At 39.6% G+C, this 27,493-nt stretch overlaps 1 protein-coding gene across 1 annotated transcript; it reads left to right on the top strand.

Moving 5' to 3' along the window:
• The first annotated feature begins 10,292 nt into the window (after positions 1-10,292).
• On the top strand, positions 10,293-26,807 carry SRI (sorcin). Its single transcript, XM_047849351.1, has 8 exons — positions 10,293-10,414; positions 11,390-11,473; positions 13,575-13,644; positions 21,001-21,044; positions 21,845-21,992; positions 22,258-22,371; positions 23,824-23,882; positions 25,484-26,807. The coding sequence occupies exons 1-8, from the start codon at positions 10,364-10,366 to the stop codon at positions 25,508-25,510; spliced, it is 597 nt and encodes a 198-aa protein (XP_047705307.1). The 5' UTR covers positions 10,293-10,363; the 3' UTR covers positions 25,511-26,807.
• The last annotated feature ends 686 nt before the right edge of the window (positions 26,808-27,493 follow it).

Here is a 27,493-nt window from a genome sequence, read left to right as displayed (position 1 = left end):
TGTGTCTTCCTCTCTCTCTGCCCCTCCTCTGCTCATGCTCTGTCTCTCAAAAATAAATAAATGTTAAAAAATTATAATAAATAAATAAATAAATAAATAAATAAATAATTTTTTTTTTAATTAAAGTGTGGTTGGGAGGGTGGAGGGAGAATCTCCCAAAAGAGAATCTAGAAGCAATTCCTCAGAATCCTGTGTAAAAATAGCAGAATCAGCTTGTTTTTGCTTTACCATAGCAACAAAGAATAAGATTTTGAGTTTCCAGTTTGTAAGTTGTAAGGGCATTTGCACCTAGGTCAGTGGTTCTTATCCTGGGTGATTTTGCCCCATAGGTACGTTTGGCAATGTCTTGAGACATTTTTTGATTGCGACAACCAATGGTGGGGAGTCTTAACTGGTATCTAGTGGGTAGAGGCTATGGATGCTGCAAACATCCTACAATTCACAGGACAGTCCCCCAAAACAACAAATTATGTGCCCCACCATGCCAATAGTTCCAAGGCTGAGAAACCTTGCTAGAGTGACCAACTAATGTGGTTTGCCCAGGACTGGAGAGTTTCTCAGAACTAAGAACTTTCAGCTCAAAAACCAGGAAAATCCTACATTATTGTAAATCAAAATGACAGGCAAAATAATATGGCTGTGTAAGGAGCATTTTGGGGCACTCAAGATACTGACCTTAGTTGGACTCCTATCTGTATCTCTACAGATTGCTTCACAGCTCCTTTAAAGTTAATTTGGAGCTACAAATATAAAAAGATAGAGTTTACTCCACTTTCAGAAAAATTTTCTTTGGGACAATGTCCTCATAATATTTTTTAACATAGTAAATGGGCATAAAGACTAATCCATAAAGCACTATACATCTGTTAGAATAAAAACTATATAATTAAAAAGTGGAATAATTCTGTTCATAAATGATACCTAAATAACCCTGATTTTATAAAAAGAAAATCTTCTCTATATTTCAAAAATAATTCTAATTAATAGACTAATTCCTAGGACTAATATGGGTTTTTTTAATAGATATATAGTTAAGATAACTTGCCAAAACTTCAAAAATAAAATCATGCTTTAGAAATATTCTGGGTTTTTTTTTTAATTTTTTTTTTAACGTTTATTTATTTTTGAGACAGCGAGAGACAGAGCATGAATGGGGGAGGGGCAGAGAGAGAGGGAGACAGAATCGGAAGCAGGCTCCAGGCTCTGAGGCATCAGCCCAGAGCCCGACGCGGGGCTCGAACTCCCGGACCACGAGATCCTGACCCGGGCTGACGTCGGACGCTTAATGGAGCCTGAGCCACCCAGGCGCCCCGAGAAATACTCTGTTTTTTAGGGAAGATGTTTCTGCACTGTAAAATTAAATACTGACTCAGAAGTATGGCAACTTTATTTTTTTTTTGAGAGAGAGGGAGAGAGAGTGCACGCAAGTGAGGGAGGGACAGGGAGAGAGAGAATCCCAAGCAGGCTCTGTGCTGTAAGTGCAGAGTGCCACAGGGGGCTCAGTCTCACAAACCATGAGATCATGACGAAGTATGGAAACTTTACAGATGCAGTAATTCAGTGGTCTCTTTACGTGTCCTGAGAGCCCTTTGGTAGATTTATATTCAGAATAACAATAAAACAGATATAACAATTCCAGACAACCATTTCTACTTATATTACTTTCTTAAAAGCAAACAAACATTTCCTAGATTCCCCCCATATGACTTCCCTTTTAATCTTACTGCCAGAAGTAGGTCACATGCTCATTTTTTTTAAATTGTGATTTAAAAAAGGCATACAGGCAAAAGACAGGTTTATCCATTCTCACCACTCCTACTGAATTAGCATAGTACTAAAAGTCCTAGCTAGAGCAATCATTCAAGAAAAAGAAATACAACATATTAGAATTGGAAAGGAAGAAGTAAAATTGTCTCTATTTGCAGATGATATGATTTTATATATATAAAATCCTAAAGACTCAACCAAAAAACTATTAGATCTAAGCAATGAATTCAGTGAAGTTACATCATACAAAATTAATATACAAAAATGAGTAGCATTTCTGTACATTACTAACATATTTTCTAAGAAAAATAAATCTATACCACTTGCAATAGCATCAAAAAACAATTAAACACTTAGAAGTAACTTTAACTACAAAGATGAAAGATGTCTACTCAGAAAACAAAACACTGATGAAAGAATTGAAGGAGACACAAATAAATGGGAAAGAATCCTATATCGTGGATTGGAAGAATTAATGCTGTTAAAATGTCAATATTATCAAAATTCGTCTATAGATTCAATGCAATCCCTATCAAGATTCCAATAGCATTTTTTTACAGAAGTAGAAAAAACACTGCTAAAATTAATTTAGAACTACAAAAGCCAAATAGCCTGAATAGCCAAAGAAATCCTGAGAAAGAAGGAAAAAGAGAAGGCATCACACTTACTGATTTCAAGTTATACTGTGAAGCTTTAATCATAACAGTATGGTGCTGGTATAAAAGAGACAAACAGACCAATGGAACAGAAAACCCAAGCATATACAAATCAACTAGTATTTGACAAGGGAGCTAAGAATACTCAATGGAGAAAAGACAGTCTCTTCAATAAATGGTGCAGGGATAATTGGATATTCACATGTAAAAGAATGAAACAGGACCCATATCTTACACCACTCACAAAAATTAACTCAAAATAGATTAAAGACTTACGTGTAAAGACCTCAGATCATGAAACTCCTAGAAGAAAACAGGAATAAAGCTCCTTGACATGGGTCTTGGTAATGAATTTTTGGGTATGACACCTAAAATACAAGCAACACAGTAAAAAATAAGTTGGACTACATCAAACTAGAAAACTTCTGCATGAAAAAAAAAAAATCAACAAAAAGACTATTTATAGGACAACTGTGGTTAACAATTCATTATCACCTAAAATGTGCCAGGAACCCACTAAACACTTTTCAAGCAAGCACTAAAACATCAATGATGGAAGTTTTACTCTCACTTAAAAATATTTACAGTTACTTGATTAATTGAGCTCTTATTCTGGGCAGTTAGAGAAGGGTGTCTGTGATTCCCAAGTGAAGATCCTAATCTTCATATCTTTCCCCAACAACCTTAAGAAAATGGAGATAGTATTTATGGGTTCCCCATGTTGTTATCAAGCATTCCTGTATTTTTTGAGATCTGAGCTCTCTCTATTTTTTTTTTTAATTTTTTTTTCAACATTTATTTTTTATTTTTGGGACAAAGAGAGACAGAGCATGAACGGGGGAGGGGCAGGGAGAGAGGGAGACACAGAATCCGAAACAGGCTCCAGGCTCTGAGCTGTCAGCACAGAGCCCGACGCGGGGCTCAAACTCACGGACCGCGAGATCGTGACCTGGCTGAAGTCGGACGCCCAACCGACTGCGCCACCCAGGTGCCCCCTGAGCTCTCTCTAAAGCAAAGGTCTTTAAATCATGACGTAACACACCAAGATCAGAGTCAAAAAAAGTGGAGACCTTAATCTGGTAAATGTCGTTGCTCATTTCTTCCTGATACATTAGACCTGGGGTTAATTCAAATGCAGGAAATAGTGAAGCAACTTCAGTTACTGAGCTGGAAGGTCTCCTTCACCCTTTACTTGAGCAGAGAAGTTCCGCGTGGATGCTCTATGCAATTCTTTATTTCCTTTTTATCAAATTATAGTTGACACGCAATGTTACATTCATTTCAGGCATACAACATAGTGTGGGTACAACTCTATACACTATGCTATGCTCACCATGGTGTAGCCTCCATCTGTCACATACAACACTATTACAATACCACTGACTCTATTTGCTAAACTGTCCCTTTCATCCCTGTGACTCATTCATCACACAACTGGAATCTATGCAGTACTTTATATTAAATTTTTTCCAGGAACAAAGACAGTGTTCACACAACCTTTAGTCTTGAAAATAGAATAAAGGTGGATTGGGACGGTAAAGCACAAAAGAACAAGATTCTCTCTGAGAGACATTTTCAGCTAATGCTATAACTTAAATTGGAAAGAGTGAAATATTTATATCAGGCTAGGACAGCCCTTCAAGATCTTGGGCCAGTCATTTACCTACTCCCATCCTCTCTCAGCTCTTTCATCTTTTTCATAAAACAACATGGCTGGAGAAGATGGCAAAGGTTATCTGTGATTGCATTGACGTCAAAATGACTATGATCCATAGCCTATCTATAAACCTCACATAGCTCTCACCCTAACCCATATTGCTGCCACACCCCTCAACCATTGTGGTATGGCTGCCTAATTTCTGTAGTCTTTTTTTTTTTTTTTAATTTTTTATTTTTGGGACAGAGAGAGACAGAGCATGAACGGGGGAGGGGCAGAGAGAGAGGGAGACACAGAATCGGAAACAGGCTCCAGGCTCCGAGCCATCGTCCCAGAGCCTGACGCGGGGCTCGAACTCACAGACCGCGAGATCGTGACCTGGCTGAAGTCGGACGCTTAACCGACTGCGCCACCCAGGCGCCCCGTCTATAGTCTTTTTCTAGATCTTAGCAAATTAAAACAAATAACACAGTATTTTAGTCCCCACACTGTCCATAGAAGTTAGGAATCCCTCTTCCAACTATATAGCTTGGGTGTTATTTTGCTGAGTTTCTTTAAATGGCTTGAGGATTGCAACACCCGTATCTAGGACTCTGTGATCTGAACATATAAGGGTAAGAATGGATTCTGATTCCACTGAGGTTTTTATTGGGTTCAAAATCAAAGTAGACACAAGGAGTGGACTCTCTTTCTCTAGGTTATATTTAGAAATGGAGGAAGTAAGTAAGCATCGCTCCTTGATGATTTATGTGGTCTTGCACAAGGGTGACTCATATGACTTTGGACAGTTTTTCTACCTCTAAACATTCGTTTTCTGCAGCCCCTCCACTGCCCCATTTCCTCAGGAAGCAGTACAATGAGGGGGGAAAATGTGAGTTTGGTTTAATATCTTTGTAGTTTTTCATGTTTTTTTAAAATGCCCATGCTTTAGAGTTAGGTAGATCAGAGGTCAAAGACATGGTTATAACCTTGGGAAAGTTACTTATGTCTCAATTTCCTCATCTATGAAATGTGGGTAATTACATCTCCTTTTGAAGGTGATGTTCTTTAAGTGCAGTACCATAATGAAGTATCTTGGCACTTGGCACATACCAAGAACTTGGAAAAGTTGTTTATTTCTCCCTTCATCTTCACCCCTTCCTTTGGAATGAATGTCAAAACCATAAAAATAAATTGCCTGTATTACTTCTATTTTTGTAGAATTCCTATTGAGTACATGTTCTTGATTTGGGGGGGTTCGACAATACTCAGCCTATGAATAAAGTAATCCATGATACATGGATAAACATTCAAAGCTGGCTTTACATCCAGCTTTGTCACTGAACATGTCATCTAGCTACTACTACACAGGATGTGATTGATAAGTCAGGGATTCACAGTGTCCCAAAAGGTCATCTCACTGGACTACAGGAAAGACTTTGAAGAAGTCATTTTATACATCAGATCCTATCCCAGGGAGGTCATCATTTCTAAGTGTGACTCAGGCACTGCTACCCACAGCCCTATCCTAAAACCAGCAAAGCATTTGCTAAGGTGCTCTTCTCCTGGGGTCATAGCCAGAATCCTAGAGGGGTTTTCAGCAGTGGTTGGCAAACTGCTACTCAAGGGCCAAATCTGGCCCACTGCTTGTTTTTGTATAACGGGAGCTAAGAATGATATGTACATATTTTAATAGTTGAAAAAAATAAAATGAAGAATAATGTTTCATGATATGTGAAAATTATATGAAATTCAAATTTCAGTGTCTGTAAGTAAAATTGCTTTGAAACACAGCCACACCCATTCATTTGTGCATTGTCTATGTATGCTTGCATGCTACAATGGCAGAATTGCGTAGTTGCTACAGAGACTATATGGCGCCTGGAAGCCTATTATATTTACCAACTGGCCCTTTACAAAGTTTGCTGTCCCCTAGTGTAGAGCACAGACTCCAGGGCCATGTGGCCTGGAAGCCAAGCTCAGCTCTGTGTTCATCCCACTTAGGAAAATTCTCTCATCTCCTCTGTTTCCTCAACTGTATAATGAGGATGATATAACCATTTACCTTATGGGATTCTATGAGGTTTAAGTGAATATATAAAGTGTTTAGAAGAGGGTCTGTCACATATTAAGTACTGTATGTATCTGTTGTTATTAGTTGCCACAATTTTTTTCATAAACTAAAACAGAAGCAACTTAACAATTTGTTAACAATAATTGTAAGAATTTCATTTGTAGCACTCCATTAAATTTAATTCTTTAGCTGTGGGGTAGTGGGAAGATGTCTGAAGACAACTGAAAACACAATTAGCATAGTTGCTTATCGATAAAGTTCATTCTGCACACTCACAAATATTTCATACACTATATGATCTTTCAAACTTGAGTCTTGAAAGAGCTTACACTCAACTTTGAGTTCAGTCCTCTCCATCTATTCTTTATTCTTGGTTACTTCGGTAGAAATGGACTTCAAAGCAGAGGTCAAGTAACAGAAGAGAGAGCCCCAAAATAAATCCGTGCATATACAATTAACTGATCTTCCACAAGAATGTCAAAAATACACCATTGAGAAAGGATGGTCTCCTCCACAAATGGTGTTGGGAAAACCAGATATCCATACACAAAAGAATAAAAAAATTGGAATCTTATCTTACACTATACACAAAAATCAACTCAAAATGGATTAAAGATAATATAAGACCAAAAACTATAAAACTCTTAGAAGAAAATATAGGAGAAAAATTCCATGACATTGGAGTCTATCTTAAAACCAGCAAAGCATTTGCTAAGGTGCTATTCTCCCAGAGTCATAGCCAGAAGACAATGCCAAGGCAATGATTTCATAGCTATGACAACAAAAGCATAGGCAACAAAAACATAAATAGACAAGTAGGACTATATCATACTAAAAACCTTCTGTACAACAAAGGAAACAACAGAATGAAAAGGCAAACCATGGAATGGGATAAAAATGTGCAAACCATATACCTGATAAGGAGTTAGTTTTCAAAATATATAAGGAATTTTTACAACAGCAAAAAACTAATAACCCACTTTGATAATGGGCTAAAGAAGCCAACAGAAACATGAAAAGGTGTTCAACATTAATGGTCATCAGGAAAATGCAAATCAAAACCACAATGAGATATCACCTCACACCTGTCAGAATGGCTAAAATCAAAAACGTAAGAAACAATAGGTGCTGGTAAGGATGTGGAGAAAAAGGAACCCTCTTACGCTGTTGGTGGGAATACAAACTGGTGCAGCCACTGTGGAAAATAGTATGCAGGTCGCTCAAAAAATTAAAAATAGAGCTACCTAATGAGCCAATAACTCCACTACTGGATACTTACCCAAAGAATATGAAAGCACTAATTTAAAAAGATATTTGCACCCTGTGTTTATTAAAGCATTATTTACAACAGCCAAATTATGGAAGCAACACAAGTGTCCACAAGAAGGACGAATGGATAAAGAAGATGTAGTGTATATATACAATGGGATATTACTTAACCTTAAAAGAGAATGAAATCTGGCCATTTGGAACAACATGGATGGAGGTAGAAAGTATTACACTAAGTGAAATAAGTCAGAGAAAGACAAATACCGTATGATTTTTTATATGTGGAATTTAAGAAACAAAACAAATGAACAAAGGAAAAAAGACACAAACCAAAAAACAGATCCTTAACTATAGAGAACAAATTGAGAGATGGGTGGGGGGTGGGCGAAATAGGTGAAGAGGATTAGGAGTACACTTATCATTATTAGCAGAGTATAGAACTGCTGAATCACTATATTGTACATCTGAAGCTAATATAACTAATATAAACTAATTTAAGTATACTGCATTTAAAATTTAAAAAAAATTTTAATGGGCTAAATAATTAAATAAATATTTCTCCAAGGAAAGTATACAAATGTCCAACAAGTACATGAAAAAGTGCTCAATGCTACTAATTATCAGAGAAATACCACACTGAGCTATCACTTCACACCTCCACTATTAGGAACCCCACCTGACCAGACAGTAAGTGTTGGTAAGTATGTGAAATAATTGGAATTCTTGCATATTGTTGATGGGAATGCAAAATGGTATATCCACTATGTAAAACGGTATTGAGTTTCCTCAATTAAACTAAATTTAAATTTAAAATAAAACTACCATATGATCCAGGGGTGCCTGGGTGACTCAGTCAATTGAGTGTCTGACTTCCCATGGTTTCGGCCAAGATCTCATGGTTTGCGGGTTCAAGCCCCACTTTGGGCTCTGTGCTGACAGCTCAAAGCTTGGAGCCTTCTTTGGATTCTGTGTCTCCCTGTTGCTCTGCCCCTCCCGTGCTAGTGTTCTCTCTCTGTCTCTCAAAAATAAATAAACATTAATTAAAAAAAAAAAAAAAAGAAAAGGAAAGAGGATTTCAAAGAGCTATTTACACAGCCATGTTCATCGCAGAATTATTTGCAATAACCAAGATGCAGAAGCAACCCATATGTCCATCTATGGATGAATGAATTTAAAATGTGGCATATACATGTAATAGAATTTTATCCAGACTTAAAAAGAAGGAAATCGTGTCATATGCTACAACATGGATAAATTTCAAGGACATTATGCTAGGTGAAATAAGCCAATCACAAAAAGACAAATACTTCATTATTGTAATTATTGAGGTATCTGAGGTAATCTCATAGAAACAAACAATGCTGGTTTTGAGGGGCTGGAAGAAGGAGCAAATGCGGAGTAGATGTTAATAGGTACAGATTTTCAGTCACACAGGATAAAAAGTCCTAGAGACCTGCTGTATAACACTGTGCATATAGTTAACAACACTGTATTGTACACTTAAACATTTGTTAAGAGGGTAGATCTCCTGTTCATTGTTCTTACCACACAAAAGGAAAAAAATAAGAAAAAAGAAAACTCCGCAGAGGCCAAGGACTCAAAAATTGCCTAATCTACCTCGATAATAGCTTTGGAATTTGAAAACAGTAATCTACTTCCTAAATCAAACATTAAACAGGTAATACATAGTTTATTTGATAGGTAACAACAGGGACTATTAAAGTTGTTCTCACAACTCAGGACTTATCATCTTTGGAGTTTGAGCAGCCAAAAAGAGGACTTGGAAGAGAGTTATACATTAGAAGAAAACAATGACCCTAGTGGGAACACAGCCCAGAAACTTGGAATGGAGGAACCCGGTCCACCATGGTGAACAGCACGTCACCACACTCAACAGGTGCTCCAACATTTGTTAAATGTTTATGACTCAATTTTTCAGTGCAGCCTCCGTAGCAAATAATGTGAATGTTGCTCATTAGTGCATTTCTTAAAACGTTCAAATTCAGAAAAACATTCATGACTGAAATGACATGAAACCAAAAAACAAACAAAAAAATCTCACACCTGAATTGCTCACATCAGACTGTTCAACGAGGGTGAAAAGAAAAATGCATGAAGAGAACCATTTCCTGAATCTGCCTAAAAGAATAGTTCTAACCTCTCACCTTCCTGAATATTTACCAGGGCACTCTTAGCTTGCCCTAAACTTTTCTTGTATACAAAGCGGCTGAGTAATTTTGGAGAAGGGGGATTGTTTCGCCTGAATCATCGAGATAATTCAAACAACTCATTTTCTAAGAACCTGGGCGGGGTTGCCTTGCCAGTCAATGCCCTCCGTCCTTCCCAGGCCATATGACACCCAGCTTAACCAAGAGTTGACCGCGTCCCCTAGCAAGAAAACAGGCCAGTGTTCAGTGAAATGTGCAACCGCAAACCAAAGGCTCGCTTGCACACAGTTCCTTAAGTTTATTCCTGTTTTCCAAGGGCGTTTTCTTATTTTGATTTTCCAACGTCTCCTTCCCTCACAGGCATCTAAGAGCTGTCCTAATGCATCCAGCTCCTTCCCTGCACAACTACACTCCGCTTAGAGCCGGGCGGCCCAGACTAACGAAGTTGGTTAAAATGTTCAAAAGTATCAGAATATAGCCTAGTTAGGAAGAAATAAAGAACCCTCGAGGCACCGTACTGGTGTTGGAATGTGCCATTCGTTTCGCAGGGAGGAATGCCACCGGCGTGAACTGCGTCGCAGGTCCCAGGCACTTGCGGGACCCTGGCTTGGGCGCGACCCCGGCACAGGAAGCGCGGAGCCACGCGGTGCGCATGCAGAGGGCTGAGGCGGGAGCTGAGCGCCGAGCGGGAGGGGGCTCCGGCGCGCGTCCCCCGCCGCCCGCGTGGTGCGTTCCGGGGCGGCCCCGGCGGGAGGGTGAGGGCGGTGGCGGTGGCGGCGGCGCAGTCTGCACCATGGCGTACCCCGGGCACCCTGGCGCCGGCGGCGGGTACTACCCAGGCGGGGTAAGTGCAGCCCGCGCGGGCTGGTGGCCCGGGCGCAACCCTGGGACACCGCGGACGCCGAGAGGCCACGCTGGGCAACTCCGCGGGGCGGCTCCGCGGGAGCCTCCCGCCCCTACCCCGGGCTTCTCCCTGCCCGCTGCCTCGCCCCAGGCCGCTGCCTTTCGGCCTCATCCTGGGGCTCCCTCCTTCTCCGCGTCCCTTCGCCCTGCGGGTGGCTGCGTGGGGCCGAGGCGCGGGTGGGCTTTGATCCAAGAAGCCCACCCTGTGACTTCGGGACACGCAGCGTGAAATTGTGTAAATTCGCTTCCTTCCCCTCCGGGTTTCCCCTGAGAGCAACAGCCATTTTAATCTCGAATGGCCCGGGGATCCACCTCCCGTCTTTAAAAGAAAGTAGGATTAAAAGAGAAGTTGGGGAAAGAAAGACCGCTAGAGTAAAAGCCTTCCGGGAGGAAGGCCGCCTCGCTGGGCGCCTGGGATGTGCGTCGTCGTGGGAACTGTTTCTGAAAAGGAATGTTCCTTCGCCGCGCCTCCTCGCCCAGGTGCTCGCCGCCAAATAGCCTAACCGAGACACCTAAGCACGGCCTAGGCTACACCTGTCTCAAAATGCTTCAAAACACCATAATCGTTGTAAAAGGAAAAGGAAGACAATTCGAGCTCTGCCCTTAAGTTGCTTGCCTAGGCTGCATTTAATCAGTAACCTGCAGGTTAATTGGGATTCTGAAAGTTGCTTCGCTCATGCAGATGTCACTATTCGGGACATCTCATTTTGGGCCAAGCTGCCAGTTTTTACACTGTGATGGAGCGGGAATGAAAGAAAAGGGGTGGGATGATTGCATTTAGAGCGTGCTGGTGGTGGGGAGGTGAACCATGGATGTGAAGGGCCGGCATTTGCCTAGCTTTGCACAAAGGCATTCAGTGGTGAAAGAATAACACTGGATTCAGTGGGATGATGCTTTTGTGTTTGTTGTTTTACAGTATGGAGGGGCTCCCGGAGGGCCTACGTTTCCCGGACAAACTCAGGATCCACTGTATGGTTACTTTGCTGCTGTAGCAGGACAGGTTAGCTTTTTCCGTTAATATTAAAGAATCGTCAGAGTCTTCATTTGTATTAGCTGTTATTAGAGTGGCATGGAAAAAAGAACTCTCCTCTGGAAAAGAATCCCTTTGCTTGTGGAAAGAAAAGAAGAGAGAAAGAATGAAGTTTATAGTCAGTTACTTATTTCTGCATATTCAGAACAAATTAGGACAAAGTGTTACCTGTATTTATGTTAGTTCACTTCAAGACTAAATTTGTGATTGAATTAATGCCAGAATGAACAGAATAAAGGGCAATAAATATACTGTGAGGATCTGTAAAGTAGAAAGATGTTTTTAGAACGATGAATTGTCAGGGTCCATGGTGGTTTACAGAGAATAAATTCCAGATCTGGTGAACACAAACCCTTGTTAGTACGGGTTTACAGACATGTGCCAGTCATCATGTAGTCAGATTCTAATGGACGCTTTCTTTGGATTGAATTTGTTAATCAATTACCCCCTGAGGAAATAGGTACTTATGTTAAAAACTTGCCAGCTTCAACATAAGAAAGTTACTTACTATTCCCTTACTATCAGGAAGTGAATCTTGCGCACAGTTTACTTTCTCTTTGATGCTGATGCTGTTACTAGGTCAGCTCTTCCATGTCCGTATAAGGTGTTGTGGCTTGTTGACCCAGAGAGAGAATTAAGGTGGGCTCCTGGAGACCTTTGACTTCTCTATATTGTGTGGTAGGACAGGCGGTGGTGTACATTGAGGAAGGACACTTCCCTAGCTCACCACGCTGCTGTGTATGGTAAATTCACTGCTGGTAGAACACAGTCCTCTCCAGAAGGGATGTTTGCTCTTTTGTCTTGGCATTTACCTTTGTTTTGATCAAAAGCAACAGCACAGTCTTAATGTGAAGAAGCTGTAGAATATTGTGGGATAAAAATTCAAGACCGCCTTGCAGAAAAGCATTCTAAGAACTATAGCTCAAGAAATTGAATGGAAAATTGAGTCCAAAACCGAAAGAGCTTCCCTTTAAGTATCTGCTTAATCAGTTAATGATCTGTATCTCTGAAACCACAAGACAGGGCAAAGCTCAAGACTTGTGTTCTTAGATTGCCTGTGCCTCCAGCCCTGTAAGTGACCCCACCTGCTTCTCTTGCAGCAGCCTGGGCCTACCCCTACATCAGCATAGCCATTGTCTTTCAAATTATTGATCCTGCTCTGCATTTAGAAGTTACAATCCTCATGGACGTGAGGGATTTAGGTATTTTATTTTTAAATCCCTAAAAACAACATATATCTAGTTGTGAACTTGGTTAGCCAATAAATAGGCACTGGGAACCTGTATCTTCCAGATATAATTGTAGTTCTGAAAAAAACCATTCACCTCATCATAAACCAAGGTGATCACAAAGGCCTCTGTTTTATCCAGACTTTTTATTCATGGATGTTAGATTTGTATGCTGCTATGCCTTTACCACCCCTGCCCCCCACAAAAAAATAGCTAGAAAGAGGAATAAGACTTTAAAGCAACTATATAAATAATTTTAAATGCTTAAATGGCAGTTTCCTAGCTCAGACTAAAAGAAGAGTAGTTCAAGACAGAAACTAATTTCATTCACACATTAAAAAAAAAACTTGTGTATCAGAAGAAGAAACTGAATTTACCTCAGTGTTTCATTAAAAAGACCAAACAATTTAATCCCAAATCTAATTGAGGAACTTAGAGGAATGATGAGAAGATAATGTTAATACTAAAGTAGAGGTGTAAGCAGCTTTCCAACCTTGTGAATTCGTATGTAATAATTATTTAAAATAGAGTCTAAAATTGAATGCCCACTTAAGTATCACGAAATATATTTTGTTTGTTTGTTTATGGCCCTAAGTATGCATTTGTGGAAGAGGACTTAACTATTTGTTTCTTTTTCATTATTATTTTTGAAAGTAGAATTGGGAAAGGAATGCCTATGTTTGGAAGGCATTCTTTTTTCCAAAAAAAAAAAAAGGTCTTACGCATGAAAATGCTCATTTTCTTTGTCATTGCTAAAATAATATACTGAAAGTAAACAAAGAACTAGAAGGTACAAATCATTATTGTAATTTGTCTTCCTATTTTTTTTTTTTTTTCAAAAGGATGGGCAGATAGATGCTGATGAATTGCAGAGATGTCTGACACAGTCAGGCATTGCTGGAGGATACAAACGTAAGTTGACAATCCCACAGTACTCTTCTGTTTCGTATTTTAACTTCCTTATGATTATAGCCTCCAAGGAAATTGGGCTTTTCTGATCCAGCATAATTTAGAATTTCAAAAGCTAATTTTGGTTGTTTATTATCACAAAATGTGAATTTGAAAACAGCTGTTAATAAATCATTCTACACTACCTGCCCGTTTAGCGGGTCCATTGGATTTGGAACCTTTGGAAGCAATGCGATGGGCAGCGTGGTCTCCTTCACAGAGGACGAGGTGAGGTGCTGAAATGAAATCTGCTAGGTCAGGTGTCATTAATGGCAGGAGCTAACATTTACAACTGACCATTTGCCAAGAGTTGACTGTCCTGAGGCTGATGGCACTTAGGACTTTGAGTGCCTGGTCCTGTGCAGCTGCTCCCCAAATGGCCTGTCCTGCACTCCTAGTTCTGAGTGGTCAGTCCTGTCCCGCATTCCCCGAAGTGGCTGGTTCCCACCCCTGGTCCTCAGGAAACCGGTTCTGCATTCATGGGCTCTGATCATGCTGCTGGCAACATGAGCGCTTGCCATGACATCCCCCAGGTCTTTCTTCATTTCTCTTTCTGCTTCAGAGAATGTGGGCAGGCTATGTTAGAAGTGCCCTTCCTAATTTCTTAACTGTTTGCACTAGTCTTCCTTCTGCCCTCGTCCTCAGTTCTGCCACCTTATAATTCAGTGCTTACACCACCTTCCTGCCTTTTGAAAGAGCTCTTTGCCACGAGCTACAGATGGGGAATGATTGCAGAAGTACTGCATCGTATCAGTGCCTCTCATCATCCCATGTACATCCCACTTGCTTCTTTTCCAGTCGGATCCTGACCCTGACAGATCCATAAGGTAGAAAGTAGTGTCTTGACTTGCTAACTTCTTTGCCTGTTGTTAATGGGGACAAAACATCAACTCAGAGCCTTAGCTGTTGGTAAATTGTGAATTAAAATGCTCAAACTACAGGGGTGCCTGAGTGGCTCAGTTGGTTAAACGTCTGACTCTTGGTTTTGGCTCAGGTCATGATCTGTTGGTTTGTGAGTTCGAGCCCTGCGTCAGGTTCTATGCTGACAGTGCAGAGCCTGCTTGGAATTCTCTCTCTTTGCCCCTACTGCGTGATCTGTCTCTCTCAAAATAAATAAATAAACTTTAAAAATAAAATGCTCGAACTAGAAGTCACATGAAGATTTATAGTTGCATTTTCTTTGACTGTTTGACATGGCATATTTACTAGATGGCTCTCTTCTTAAACTATTTGCATTTCTATTTTTATCCTTTGTATTATATGACTTAAGTATCCTATTAATAATATTTCCTAGTTGGAGGAATTAATATGAAAGAGGAACCGTTTGCATTTCTCATTTAATCTGGTCCTAAACAAAAGAAGCACTTTCTAGATTTGGGAATTTTTTTTTTTAAGTGTTGTAGGGAATACATTTAAAGTGTTAAATGTTAACCTCAAGCAGTTGGGGCTAGTGAACATAGCAGGTTTAATAGGGTTTATGAAAGTGAGCTGTGTAGCAACATAAACTATTACTCTGTACTCTTTCGGTAGAAGAGGTGTGGCAGGTTTTAAAATCTGACTAACAAATGGGCTGTGTATCCTGGGAGAACAGTCCTTTTAAAAATTTCATATGAGGAGGTGCCTGGGTGGCTCTTGTCAGTTAAGTGTCCGACTCTTAGTTTCAGCTCAGGTCATGGTCTCATGGTTCGTGGGTTTGAGCCGTGCATAGTTTCTGTGCTGATAGTGCAGAGCCTGCTTGGAATTCTCTCTCCCTCTCTCTGCCCCTCCCCTGTTCATGTTCTCACTCTCTCTCAAAATAAATAAACTTAAAACAAATTTTTTTTAAATTTCATGTGAGAAAATCATGTTTAGTGATGGCCTTAGAGCAGTGAGTTATAGGGAAGACATTTCCTGAGTCATCAGAGCCATGTGATTGAATTAATTTGCTTACCATCCTCTGGTTGTGGAGGCTGTAATAAATCACAAAACCATCCTGCTTGTGAAGTGTCACAGTGAGTTTCATGATACAGAAATTATATAGCCATTGGTGTTTTTTAAACCCAGCTTCCAAACCAAAAAGTATAGGTGGAGGTGGAATGAGGAACAGAGAGTATTCCAGCCTAGTTCCTACAGTCATCTTCTCCAGCTTAAAAGGAACCGGTCATACTCAGAAGTGGAGTTGATAAGAGACGTTGCTCTAGTCTGTAAGATAGTAATTCAGCTTCTGTTTTTCCCCCTTGAGTGTAGCTGTTACTCTATGGTAAGGCTGAGAGAAACAACTGAAGGTAATGTTTTCCTGCTAGGTCCATTACATTTTGGATTTCTACTAGAAGAAAAGATGTATGAGGCATTTTAGTAGAATGAACAGGAGAAGGGAGAGAGTAAAAATAAAATTATCAAAGACTCTTGAAGCTATTTAAAATAGAATAGCACTAGTAAAAGCTATTTCTTGGGACACCTAGGTGGCTCAGTAGGTTAAGCATCCAACTCTTGGTTTCGGCTCAGGTCATGATCTCACAGTTCGTGAGTTTGAGCCCCATGTAGGGCTCTGCACTTAACAGCACAGAGCCTGCTTCGGATTCCCTTGTCTCCCTCTTTCTTTGCCTCTCCCCTGCTCACACGTGCTGGGTGTGCACGTGTGCTCTCAAAGTAAATTTTATTTTATTTTATTTTTTTTTTTCAACGTTTATTTATTTTTGGGACAGAGAGAGACAGAGCATGAACGGGCGAGGGGCAGAGAGAGAGGGAGACACAGAATCGGAAACAGGCTCCAGGCTCTGAGCCATCAGCCCAGAGCCCGACGCGGGGCTCGAACTCACGGACCGCGAGATCGTGACCTGGCTGAAGTCGGACGCTCAACCGACTGCGCCACCCAGGCGCCCCTCTCAAAGTAAATTTTAATAAATAAAAGCAAACTATTTCTGGAGAAAAATAAAATTAAAATTGAGCAAGAGTTTTCCCTACCCAAACTTCTGTGACATCAGTGTTCTAGTTCCATTAGAACTGTCTGGAATAGTGAATTTTCTGTCATTCACTTTTGTTGCCTGCCCATCACGTTCCCTCTTTTAAACCCTTCTCACAAAAGGTGACCAGATTTTTGGGCTTCCTGACACATCCTCTAACCTGTTAGTTTCTTCTTCTAAAATTCTTTGGTAGCTCCTTGGTACCTGTAAAACAAAACCTAAACACCTTAGTAGGAATTCAAGATCTTCTAATGTAGCCTCATCAAACATACTTCCTCCCACTTAACTTTGCTTGGCCTGAACTTTCCTGGTTCACTTTGCTTATACTGGTCCATAGCTCTACTTAACTGCCCCCAAATGTCCCTCATCTTTCCTGTCATTCAAGGCTTGACTTAAATGCTGCTGCTTCTATGAAGTGCTTCTTAGTAGGAAGGAGCCTCCTGCTCCTCAGTACTTCCTGGTACTGCTTACTGTCTCCATTATGGTTCACCACTCTCTACCTTGATTAGAGTTGCATGCATGCATGACCTCTCTTTTCCTTAGACTGTCAGCTAGGGCAGGAGCCAGTTTTTAATTTGTATCTCCAATGTTCTTGGTATCCTGGGCCCTGTACATAATGAGTACTTAACAGGTATTTGTTGAATTAATGAGTATGGAAGATTTCCTAAAATGGAGAAAGCATAGCTCTGTACCCTTATTGGTATTTTGACTTATGATTTGTCTTAAGGGATTATACAGTCCTTTTAAGTATCCGTAAAAATGAGATTTTATTTTTAAAAACCTATCCTGCGTATACTGGTTGAGGGGAGTGTATAGCTGTCTACACAGGGATGAGGGGTCCTATCTATTCAGCCGTCTAACCAACACATTTTAATGGATATCATCATGTGCAAGGTGCCAGGCTGTGCACCCACAAGTGGTGCCTGTGGGATACAGTGAAAAGTGCTGGGATAAGTGAAGTAGAGAGGCTGTGGGCCCACATAGGAGAGGCACATAACCCAGAAAGTGGTCAGGATAGTTTTCCTGGCAGAACTGATGCCAAACTGAGGAGAAATGAAAGTCAAGCAGAAACCACGCAGACCAAGAAGTGAGAGGGATAAAGGGCAATTGTGCCCCAGGCAGATAGAACAGCATGTACTAAAGACCCACAGGTAAGGGGAAACATGTGTATGTACAGTCAAAGAACTGGGAGAAATTGGCCGTGAAGATGGAATGTGAAGGTTGAATAAAGAGCAGGAAATTAGCTGGACTGGGAATATATGCATATGACTTCATATGCCACTTAGGTGCTTGGACTTCATCCTGACAGCAGTGGAACATGTCTACTGGCTTTTGTATAGAAGAGCACATACTGTTCTGGTTGTAGCATAAAAACCGAATTGGGGGGCATGGGTATGGGGGGTGTGGAGCACGGGGACTCAGGGACACCTGTTAGTTGGCCATTGGAGTCATCAGGTGAGTGAAATACTTCCTAAACCAGGGAAGTGATTGTGGAACTGGAAATGGATAGGTCCTAAAGCAATTTAGAAGGCGATTGAGGGGCTCCTGGGTGATTCAGTCGGTTGAGCGTCCGACTTCAGCTCAGGTCATGATCTCGCAGTTTGTGAGTTTGATCCCCACATCATGCTCTGTGCTGACAGCTCAGAACCTGCTTCAGATTCTGTGCCTCCCTCTCTCTCTCTGCCTCTTCCCACCTTGTGCTCTGTCTCTCTCTCTCAAAAATAAACACTAAAAAAAGAAGAAGAAGAAGGTGATTGAATATCAGGGGCCAGGGAACTGGGGACATTCCCTGGTTTCTGGCTTGGGTGACTGAGTGGATGGAGATGTTACTTGTAGCACTTGGGACACAGGGAAGCTGTCTGCCTTACAGCCCCTCAAAATCCTTGACTTAAAGTCAGACACAAGTGGATCTGCCTCTTGGTTGACAGGCCCTCTAGAGCATTGGTTCCTAAACTTGAGCTGTGTCAGCATCACTGGATTGCTGGGCCCTGTCCTAGAATTTTTCATTTAGAAGGTCTGAGGTAAGACCGGAGAATTTGCATCTGTAACAAGCTTCCAGAAGATTTGGTGGTCCAGGTCCACCAGCTGTTTTTATGTGAAAATAAATCACCTGGGGATCTTATTTAAATGCAGATTCCGATTTTTTTGGTGTAGGTTAAAGGCCAAGATTCTGTAATTCTAAAAGGTCCCAGATGATGTTAACATGGCTGGTCCAGGAATCACACGTTGAAAAGAACAGTGGTCTCAACCTTGGCTGCTCACTGGAATCATTGAGAAGCTTTAAAAAAAAACAGTCATGCCTTGATTCCATGCTCAGGGATTCTCATTTAATTGCTCTGTGGTGATGGTGACAATACTGTATTGTATACTAGAAAATAGCTAAGAGAGTTGATCTTAAAAGTTCTCATCACACAGACAAAAAAAGTTAACTATGTGAGGTGATGGATGTGTTAAATAACCTAATTATGGTTATCATTCTGCAGTATGTGCATATATGAGATCATTACATTATACACCTTAAACTTACAGAATGTTATTTGTTAATTATATCTCCGTAACACTGAGGGGAAAATAACTGTTCTGTGGTGCAGCCCCAGTACTAGGATCTTTTAAAGCTTCTGGGTGATTCTGATAAGCACCTGGGATTGAAAACCATTGGTCTAGATCAGAGAGACTTCGTGCCTCCACACAACTTAAAAGTCAGAATGAAGAATCAACCAACTCTTTCTCAAAAGTGTGTAGAAGTGTTGCTTCCTGTCACCTAAAAAAACTGTATCTGTGGATTAGATGGAGTTTGAAGGGCCAAAACAGAGATAGTCCTCCACCTTTTATTTCATGTTCCAGAGTATGCCAAGCACAGGAATCTGTTAAAAGTGGGAAATTTATAGTTTATACTGTTTGGAAACACTACGGTACTGAGAGTTAACTCAGATGTATTTGAAATTCAGTTTGTTGGAGATAAAAATGAAGCTAGTAAGAGCTGTAAAAATGTTAGTTCTGTGTGCCTCTCAACACACTTGCAGAATTTATGCCAGCTTTGCCCACCTGACCTTTGTCCCTTCTGCCTTCTAGCCTTCTAGCTTCTTTGTACCTATATATTTCCCCAGTCATTGATTCTCATGAACAGAATGGAAGATGCAAGGAATTTTTTCTTTATATTTGCTAATGCTTAGGTAGGTCATCAGTAGGCCCATTAACTAGTAAATATATTCTAGTGTGTTTTTCTAAGTGTCGTATAGAAATGTCCTCAGAATATATTCAAGCTGTACAAAAACTCAGAAGGCTTCCGAATCGTGGTCGTCACTGAATTGGTCATTATATCGTATTCCAGAGTGCTCTTACTTAACACTGTTCTAGCAAGCATATTTATCTGGTTTCGTATATAAACTTACTGTATATAAAAAGGTGTCATAAGCTATATGAGGTAGGAGGTAGTTCAGTGTGTGACATTAAAGGGGAAAGAAAGGTAAACAAATGAACTAGTGACACAGAACAAACAAAACCAGCAATTGATAGTCAGGAGTAGAAATGTAGTAACCCTATCTTCCCACTCACCATGGTGAATATAATAAATTATGGTTCATTATGGTGAATTAAATTCACTATATTACAGTTTCAAAGGCAAAAAAGTATATAAAACTTTTTTAAAAAGACTGTATTAGCGGCACCTGAGTGGCTCAATTGGCTAAGTGTCCGACTTCGGCTCAAGTCATGATCTCACAGTTTGTGGGGTCGAGCCCCGTGTTAGGCTCTGTGCTGATAGCTCAGAGCCTGGAGCGTGTTTCAGATTCTGTGTCTTCCTCTCTCTGCCCTTCCCCCGCTAGTGCTCTGGCTCTCTCTGTCTCTCAAAAAAAAAAATAAATGGTAAAAAAAATTTGTTTTAAGACTATATTATAGAAAATGTATGCCTATCTAAGAACAGATAATTATTACGAACTTCCATGCACCTGTCACCCAGCTTCAACAGTTATCAGTGTGTTGTTATTCTTAGTTCATGTGTAATCCTGTCTGTTTTCTTTTGAAGCTCATTCCAGATATCTTAACATTCATTTCATCTACAAATAACTTCAGTATATACTTTTCTAAAAGATAAGGACATTTCCCTCACCAACTTCAAAGCCATTATCATACCTAAAAATATTAATAGTACAATGCAATACTTTTTTTTTAAAAGATTTCTATTAAAGTTATTAAAATCAAATTTGGGTTCTGCAAGGAATCCCCTCTATCTGGAAAAAAATCTGCTTCAAAACTCCCATGTTGTTTAGCATATAAAAATAAGATTGTGTAAATAAATAGTCATTTTCCTAATTAATTTGAATGTATGCAATATAATATGAATTTTTGAAACTATTATGTGCTTTTTTTGATTTAACAGCTTTTAACCTGGAGACTTGTCGGCTTATGGTGTCAATGCTGGATGTATCCTTTACTTTGATTGATGTCTAGAGTGTTTTTTTCTGATCACCCTCCCCCACCAAAAAAAAATTCTTCCTAAAAGAATTTATCTAGGAATTAATACCCAGTAAACACAAGGTGACAGATGACCACAAAAAAAGTTTTCTGAAATCATTAGCTTTTAAGATGTAGTTTGGTGTGAAAAAGGAAAGGAGCTCAGTAAATAGAATGTTGGTTCCTCAAGAATTCAAGGAAGCATCAGAGAACACCTATAGAAATCAGAGTGGTCTGGCAAGGTTTTTTGCTTTAACAGTGAGCTATGCATGATTCACACCTGACCTTCAGGCGGTGGAATTTCTCACATCACAGTTACTGCACTCAGGTTAGCTATTGGTGACCCTGCAGTGTCTTTCATCCCACCTCATTTTCCAAAAGTGAAAACCCTGGGTCTGGAAGGGCCCAGCAAAGGAATGTTAAAGCCAAGACCCCAGGACCCTAGCAGCATTGCCTGGGGCGCCAAGAAAGTGCGGCACAGTTCCAGGAACTCTTGTTTTTTACATGTGGCTCACAGTGGCCACGTTATTTCATTGTAATCACCTCACATAGATTATCTTTTTCCCACAGTGGAAATACGTACTCAGCTTTTCTCCCTAGGCCCTTCTTATTATCTCATTGGAGTATGTTTTTATTATATCACACTAAGAAGAACATACAACATTTTTAACCTTTTTAGCAGAAAGATCATTATATTCCCTTATCCTTGATCTTGAATCGTTACAAAATGTTGCAAAATAAAGGTACTCTAATCCTTGATTATAATTCAGAGAGATATGTCAGGCACAATGGGTTTCAATGAATTTAAAGAACTCTGGGCCGTGCTGAACGGCTGGAGACAACACTTCACCAGTTTTGACAGTGACAGGAGTGGAACAGTGGACCCTCAAGAACTGCAGAAGGCCCTAACCACAATGGGTGGGTATGGCTAACTCGAGCCACCTGGCTGGCATAATTCTGTGTTAATTTCTAAAACTAAGTGCTATGGGAAGGCAGTTTCTGATTTCTAGAAGAAGTGTATATTCATAATTAAATACATAATACACACATAGTTGCTAGTGTGTATTCGTAATTAAAATGAGTGTGCCCCCAGTCTGAAAAAAATTGTGCTTGATTATTTTCAGCGGTCTTCTTGTAATCCTTTCACGTTATTTTTTTCACTGGGTGATTTTCCTTCCTTCAGGATTTCGGTTGAGTCCCCAAGCTGTGAATTCAATTGCAAAACGATACAGCACCAATGGCAAGATCACCTTTGATGACTACATTGCCTGCTGTGTGAAACTGCGAGCTCTGACAGGTGTGTTCTTTGAGATGGTGTCTCTCCAAGGGCCAAGAAGACACAATTTGCATGACATTTCATTTTCAGTGTTCTGAACTTCTTTCGTCCCTGATCACTCTTTCCACCCCCCCCCCATTTCAATAGCTTTTTTAACACTGCTATTAAACCTATCTAGCAGAGTAATTGTGTTTTTTGTTTTCAGAAATTCTTTCAGATTAGTGGTAATCTGCCATTAAAATAATCTTAACTTTCACAAAATGTTCCAAAATATGATAAGCTAATTTGTGCACTTTTGATCAGAGTATGAGTAGTATTCTGTGATTTCTCCCTATAATGTAAATATGTGAAGAGAGTAAAATTACTCATTTGTAGCTCTCTTTCCTAAGTCCTCTTGTTGGAAAGCAATTTTAAATGGTAGTCATTTAAATGGTAGTGATATTAAATGGTAGAACGTACTTCTTAGATGAGGCTATATTAGTAATCTCTACTTTTCTATCCCCTCTTTTTCTTTCTTTTGTATATTTTTGTTGTTCCAGTCTTCTCTTTAGTCTTTTTTACTTTTTAAAATGTGGTTTTGTAATTTTTTTTTTTTTTTTTTTTGCATCCTAACAAAAATTTGAGGTCAGTTTTTTTAATTTAAATTCAAGTTAGTTAACGTACAGTGTAGTAGTAGTTTCAGGAGTAGAATTTAGTGACTCATCACTTACATATGACACCCAGTGTTCATCCCAACAAGTGCCCTCCTTAATGCCCATCACTCATTTAGCCCATTCCCCCTACCCATCTCTCCTGCAGCAACCCTCAGTTTGTTCTCCGTATTTAAGAGTCTCATGGTTTGCCTCCCTCTCTGTTTTTTTCTTATTTTTCCTTCCTTTCCCCTATGTTCATCTGTTGTGTTTCTTAAATTCCACATATGTGTAAAATCATATTACATTTGTCTTTCTCTGACTTATTTCACTTAGCATAACATACTCTAGTTCCATCCACGTTGCAGGTAGCAAGATTTCATTCTTTTTGATTATTAAAGTAAATTCTTTTCAATAGCACAGAGCTCAGATAGGTGAAATATTTTATTACAGCCCGTTTGTCATATTAGGGACTCCCATCTATCCATTTCCTAATTAAACATTATCTATGTTATTAACAAGTTTGAAATTCTGTGTTTTCATCACAACTAAGTAATGGCCTTGGAGGTCACATGGCTTTTACTGACTTTGGGATAAGATGCTTTCTTCCAGCTGCACATTGAAAAAGATAGTTGACTAACTTCTACATTGTTGTATTACTTTGTTGTTTATTAAATTTATTCATGTTCATTGTAGTTGGCTTCTTTGCTGTGGTCTTTTGTTTATGTTAGCTGGTTTTACAACTCACATGTTTCTACAGTTTGAACCCAATGCCAAAATAAGTAACTATTGTGATTTTAGATGTTACAAAAATAACCATAAATTTTACTGTGGTGTTTTACAGACAGCTTTCGAAGACGGGATACTGCTCAGCAAGGTGTTGTGAATTTCCCATATGATGATGTAAGTCTCGGTAAATTCACAATTGGGCATCCCTTTTGAAGTTAGCCATTAAGAGCATCTTAAGGATGCAGAGTAATGAAGGATTAAATGATCAGGAGTTACCGTTCACAATTTATCAATTTCATTTATTATTAGTCTTACTCATAGACCACTGTTTGATTCGCATTAAAAGACTTGGTTCAAAGCCCAACTGGTCTCACTTGCTGGTGGGGTCACTTAGGCAGGTTTCTTCATTGCTCCAAGACTATTTGAGGAGAGGAAGTAGTAATGCCTTCTTCCCTGGGCTGTTGTGAGATTTCAATCAGAAATGTCCCTGAAAACACCATGCAGATGTTGCTATTTTTGGCTTCATTGAATAAATATCTCAGTCACTGAGAAGTAAATTTAACAACTCCAAGCTGTACTTGACACACCCATGTTCTTCACTGAGGCTATAAAGCACAAACTTAAGTTGCAATTTAAAACAATGTATTTACTAAACAGCCACACTAAATGTGATAGGACAAGGCAAGGCCATGTAACCAATGTGAACATAGCCAGTTGTCATCTCTGATGGCATTAGCTGAATACACATAACATAACTAGGGAGATGCTTAGTTGTTCTATTTTTTGGTCAGCTATGGACTTTAAAAAATTGCTTTCAGAATAGCAGTCACTGTGATAACTGAATGTTCTAAAAAAGGTTTCTCTGCTACAAAATGCAAGGATGCACATATTTTCAGTTTGGCAGCTGCCACAGTTCAGATCATTTAAAAACGCTTATGTGTAAGTATGTTTATTTCTTCTGCTTAAAGGTGTGTTTTCATTAGTGTGTATCAGTGTCTCGGGTGACAGTCCTGTCATTCTTTCCAAAGATGGAAAAGCAGCCTATGGAGTGGAAAGTGCATGGACTTTGGCCTCCGATGGGCCCTTAGGAGATTTTAAATGTTCCCTTTTATCTGAAAGTGATCATCAGCTTGGCCTTGTAGGAATGCTGTAGGGATTAGCATACACAGTGCCTCACTGGTGTCGGAAGAATGAGAAAGAAAATTGATAGAAAAGCAGAGTGTTGGTGTTTATGGTGAAGCAAACGTTTCACAGCAAATGCTGATGCCTCTCAACTTGGGTTTCTGAATTGCAGAGGAAAGGTCATATATTCCGTTTCTGTGTATACACATACTTGCATGCTAGGATTTATTTGCAATTAAGCAGATTTTAAGGGCATAACCTATTTAAAAGGTGCTGGTGCCAGAGCAGTGGGGTAGTACTGTGTAGTTTGGAGGTCCTCAGGTGATTTAACAGTATCAACTGTTATTTCTGAGTGGGTACCTTTTACCATGACCATTACCATTTCTAGAGTCTGAGATATTTGGAATTTTAAATATTCTTTATCCATTGAAGTAGTCTGCTTTCTGTAAGAAGAGAAACCCACTCGATTTTCTATTAGACTGCTTCCCCTACAAACATGAACCTTTCTATCATGTACTTTTATTTTAGAAATGGATGTTTCTTGATCCATAATTCAGTTTAGGAAAACAAAATGTAAGCTGCCGAAAAATAAGCTAGGGTGTATTCAGTGCCACAATGTGTGCAGGGTAACGTGGACTTGGTCTCTCTTTCAGTTCATTCAGTGCGTCATGAGTGTTTAAATCAAGAGGAAGCTGCATGAACATAACCAACATTCCGACTGGACTCCTCTTTTGCCTTTGCCTTCAGTAACGTGTGTAACTTGCATCACTGCTTTTCCTTAAGGGCCATCATAAAGGTTTATTACTTTATGTACAACTGAAGTTTTTAGTATTGATAATAAATTCTTTGGAATTTTACTAATACAAGATCGGGTCTCTTATACCATTTAGAACTTCGTGGAGCCATTGTCAGTGATGCTTTATTTTGTTGCTGAGCCGCTTTTATGTAAATTTCAGCATGCAAAATGTTTAAGGCACATTATGTATTTTTCATTGTAAGATACTTTAAAATCTTCCCATCAGACTATATTGTTCTTATCTTTCCTAGAAGAGATTTTACATGGTATTGAAGCCCTTATGTGTGGAGTATTCTTATCATGTAAATGATTTATACCCTCTTGGATGCAGGAAAAAAAAACAACGAAAAACCATGATAATCCATGTCAGGCTTCACCTTAGTGGAAACTTAAGAACAGGCTTTAAGGCTTACACATTTTTGATGGCCACACAACTGGACAGGGAGCATGAGTGATTATTTTCTGCCTCTTTAACACCTGTTGAACCATTTGAGTGGCAAATACTATCTGTCACCAAGTTTTTTTGTCATCATCCACCTAGACCTTTATTAACTGCACTTAAAAATCTTGTAAATTATGGGCTTAACTATGTAAAAAAAAACTGATGGAAAGAAACCTAAGGGAATATATGAAAATATTAACTATGGTCATTTTTGGCTTATGAGATTCTAGGTGACTTGAATTTCCTTGATAGATTTTAGTATTTTCCAAGTTTTCTATAATATGTGTGCTTTCCTTCTAAAATCAGAAGATAATTTTTAAAATATTAATAGATCCATTTTGATAGGCCACGCATTCACACTCACATTATAAAATATACACAGAAAAAGGACTGGAAGAGAGGACCAAGATATTGATGTTGCTACCACTGGCATTCAGGGTCATGAGATCATTTTCTTCCTTCTTACTATTGTTCCAAATAATCTCTGATAAGCAAGTATTGCATTTATAATGGAAGACTTTTTTTTTAATTTTTAAACCATGTGCTTTTAAGTAGGGTCTGGAGTCCAATACTGGCTGTGTCTCTTCCTGAATATGTAAATTAATCATCTCAGATAATCTCAGAGCCTCAGTTTCCCCATCTTTGCAAAGGAGATTAATACTCCATGGGATAGTTCTGAACACGAAAAAGTGTGTTGGTTTAATAAGCACCAATAAAGTTTCCGTTTCTTGGATTTAAAGCTGGTCTGGTTTGCTCTTTTTTGCGAGAGAGCACAAGAGGTGAAACATGATGCGGTTGGCCTATTTTCTCCCTGCCAGCAGAATATCTGTCTTATTTTAGGGCTCCAGTGTGATAGCTACCATTCAGATGATCGATTATTTGTCACCAATGAGAAAACATTTCTAAGCATCTTCAGCCTCATTTCACTTGGTTATTTTTTCAAATATTGCTAAAATATATTAAATTTATAAATATTTAGCCTTAAGTATGTCAAGTATTCACACCTGGACTACATATGTGAGGCAGCCTGCTTTATATTACACAGTGTCTCTAGGTTTCACTCCAGATACACTGTGAGACCATAAAGCTTGGCTTGAGCCTGAGCTTTCTAGCAAAGGGCTAAAGAAGGGTCAGAGGACCAGGAGGCAGAGAACTCATTGTTAAAGCCCCAGTGCCTGCTGTTTGATTCAGACTCACTAGGATCCCACGAGGAAGGGATAGTTAAAGGAAATGGTCATTTCCTGGGTGACCCTAATGTGATAAGGAAGAAGGCCTACACTAGCCCAAAGTTACAGACCATGTTTGAACTATCCTCCTGCTCTGGTAAGTCCCACAGGGTGCTGCATCAATCATGGTTCTGAATTTGCTTTTTGGATAAATGCTCAAGTATTGCAAAACCGTGTCTCTTGAAACATTCAATTACTT

The sequence above is a fragment of the Prionailurus viverrinus genome, chromosome A2, assembly GCF_022837055.1.
Source record: "Prionailurus viverrinus isolate Anna chromosome A2, UM_Priviv_1.0, whole genome shotgun sequence".
Classification (NCBI taxonomy): Eukaryota; Metazoa; Chordata; class Mammalia; order Carnivora; family Felidae; genus Prionailurus; species Prionailurus viverrinus.
This window is presented reverse-complemented; position numbering and strand designations above follow the sequence as displayed.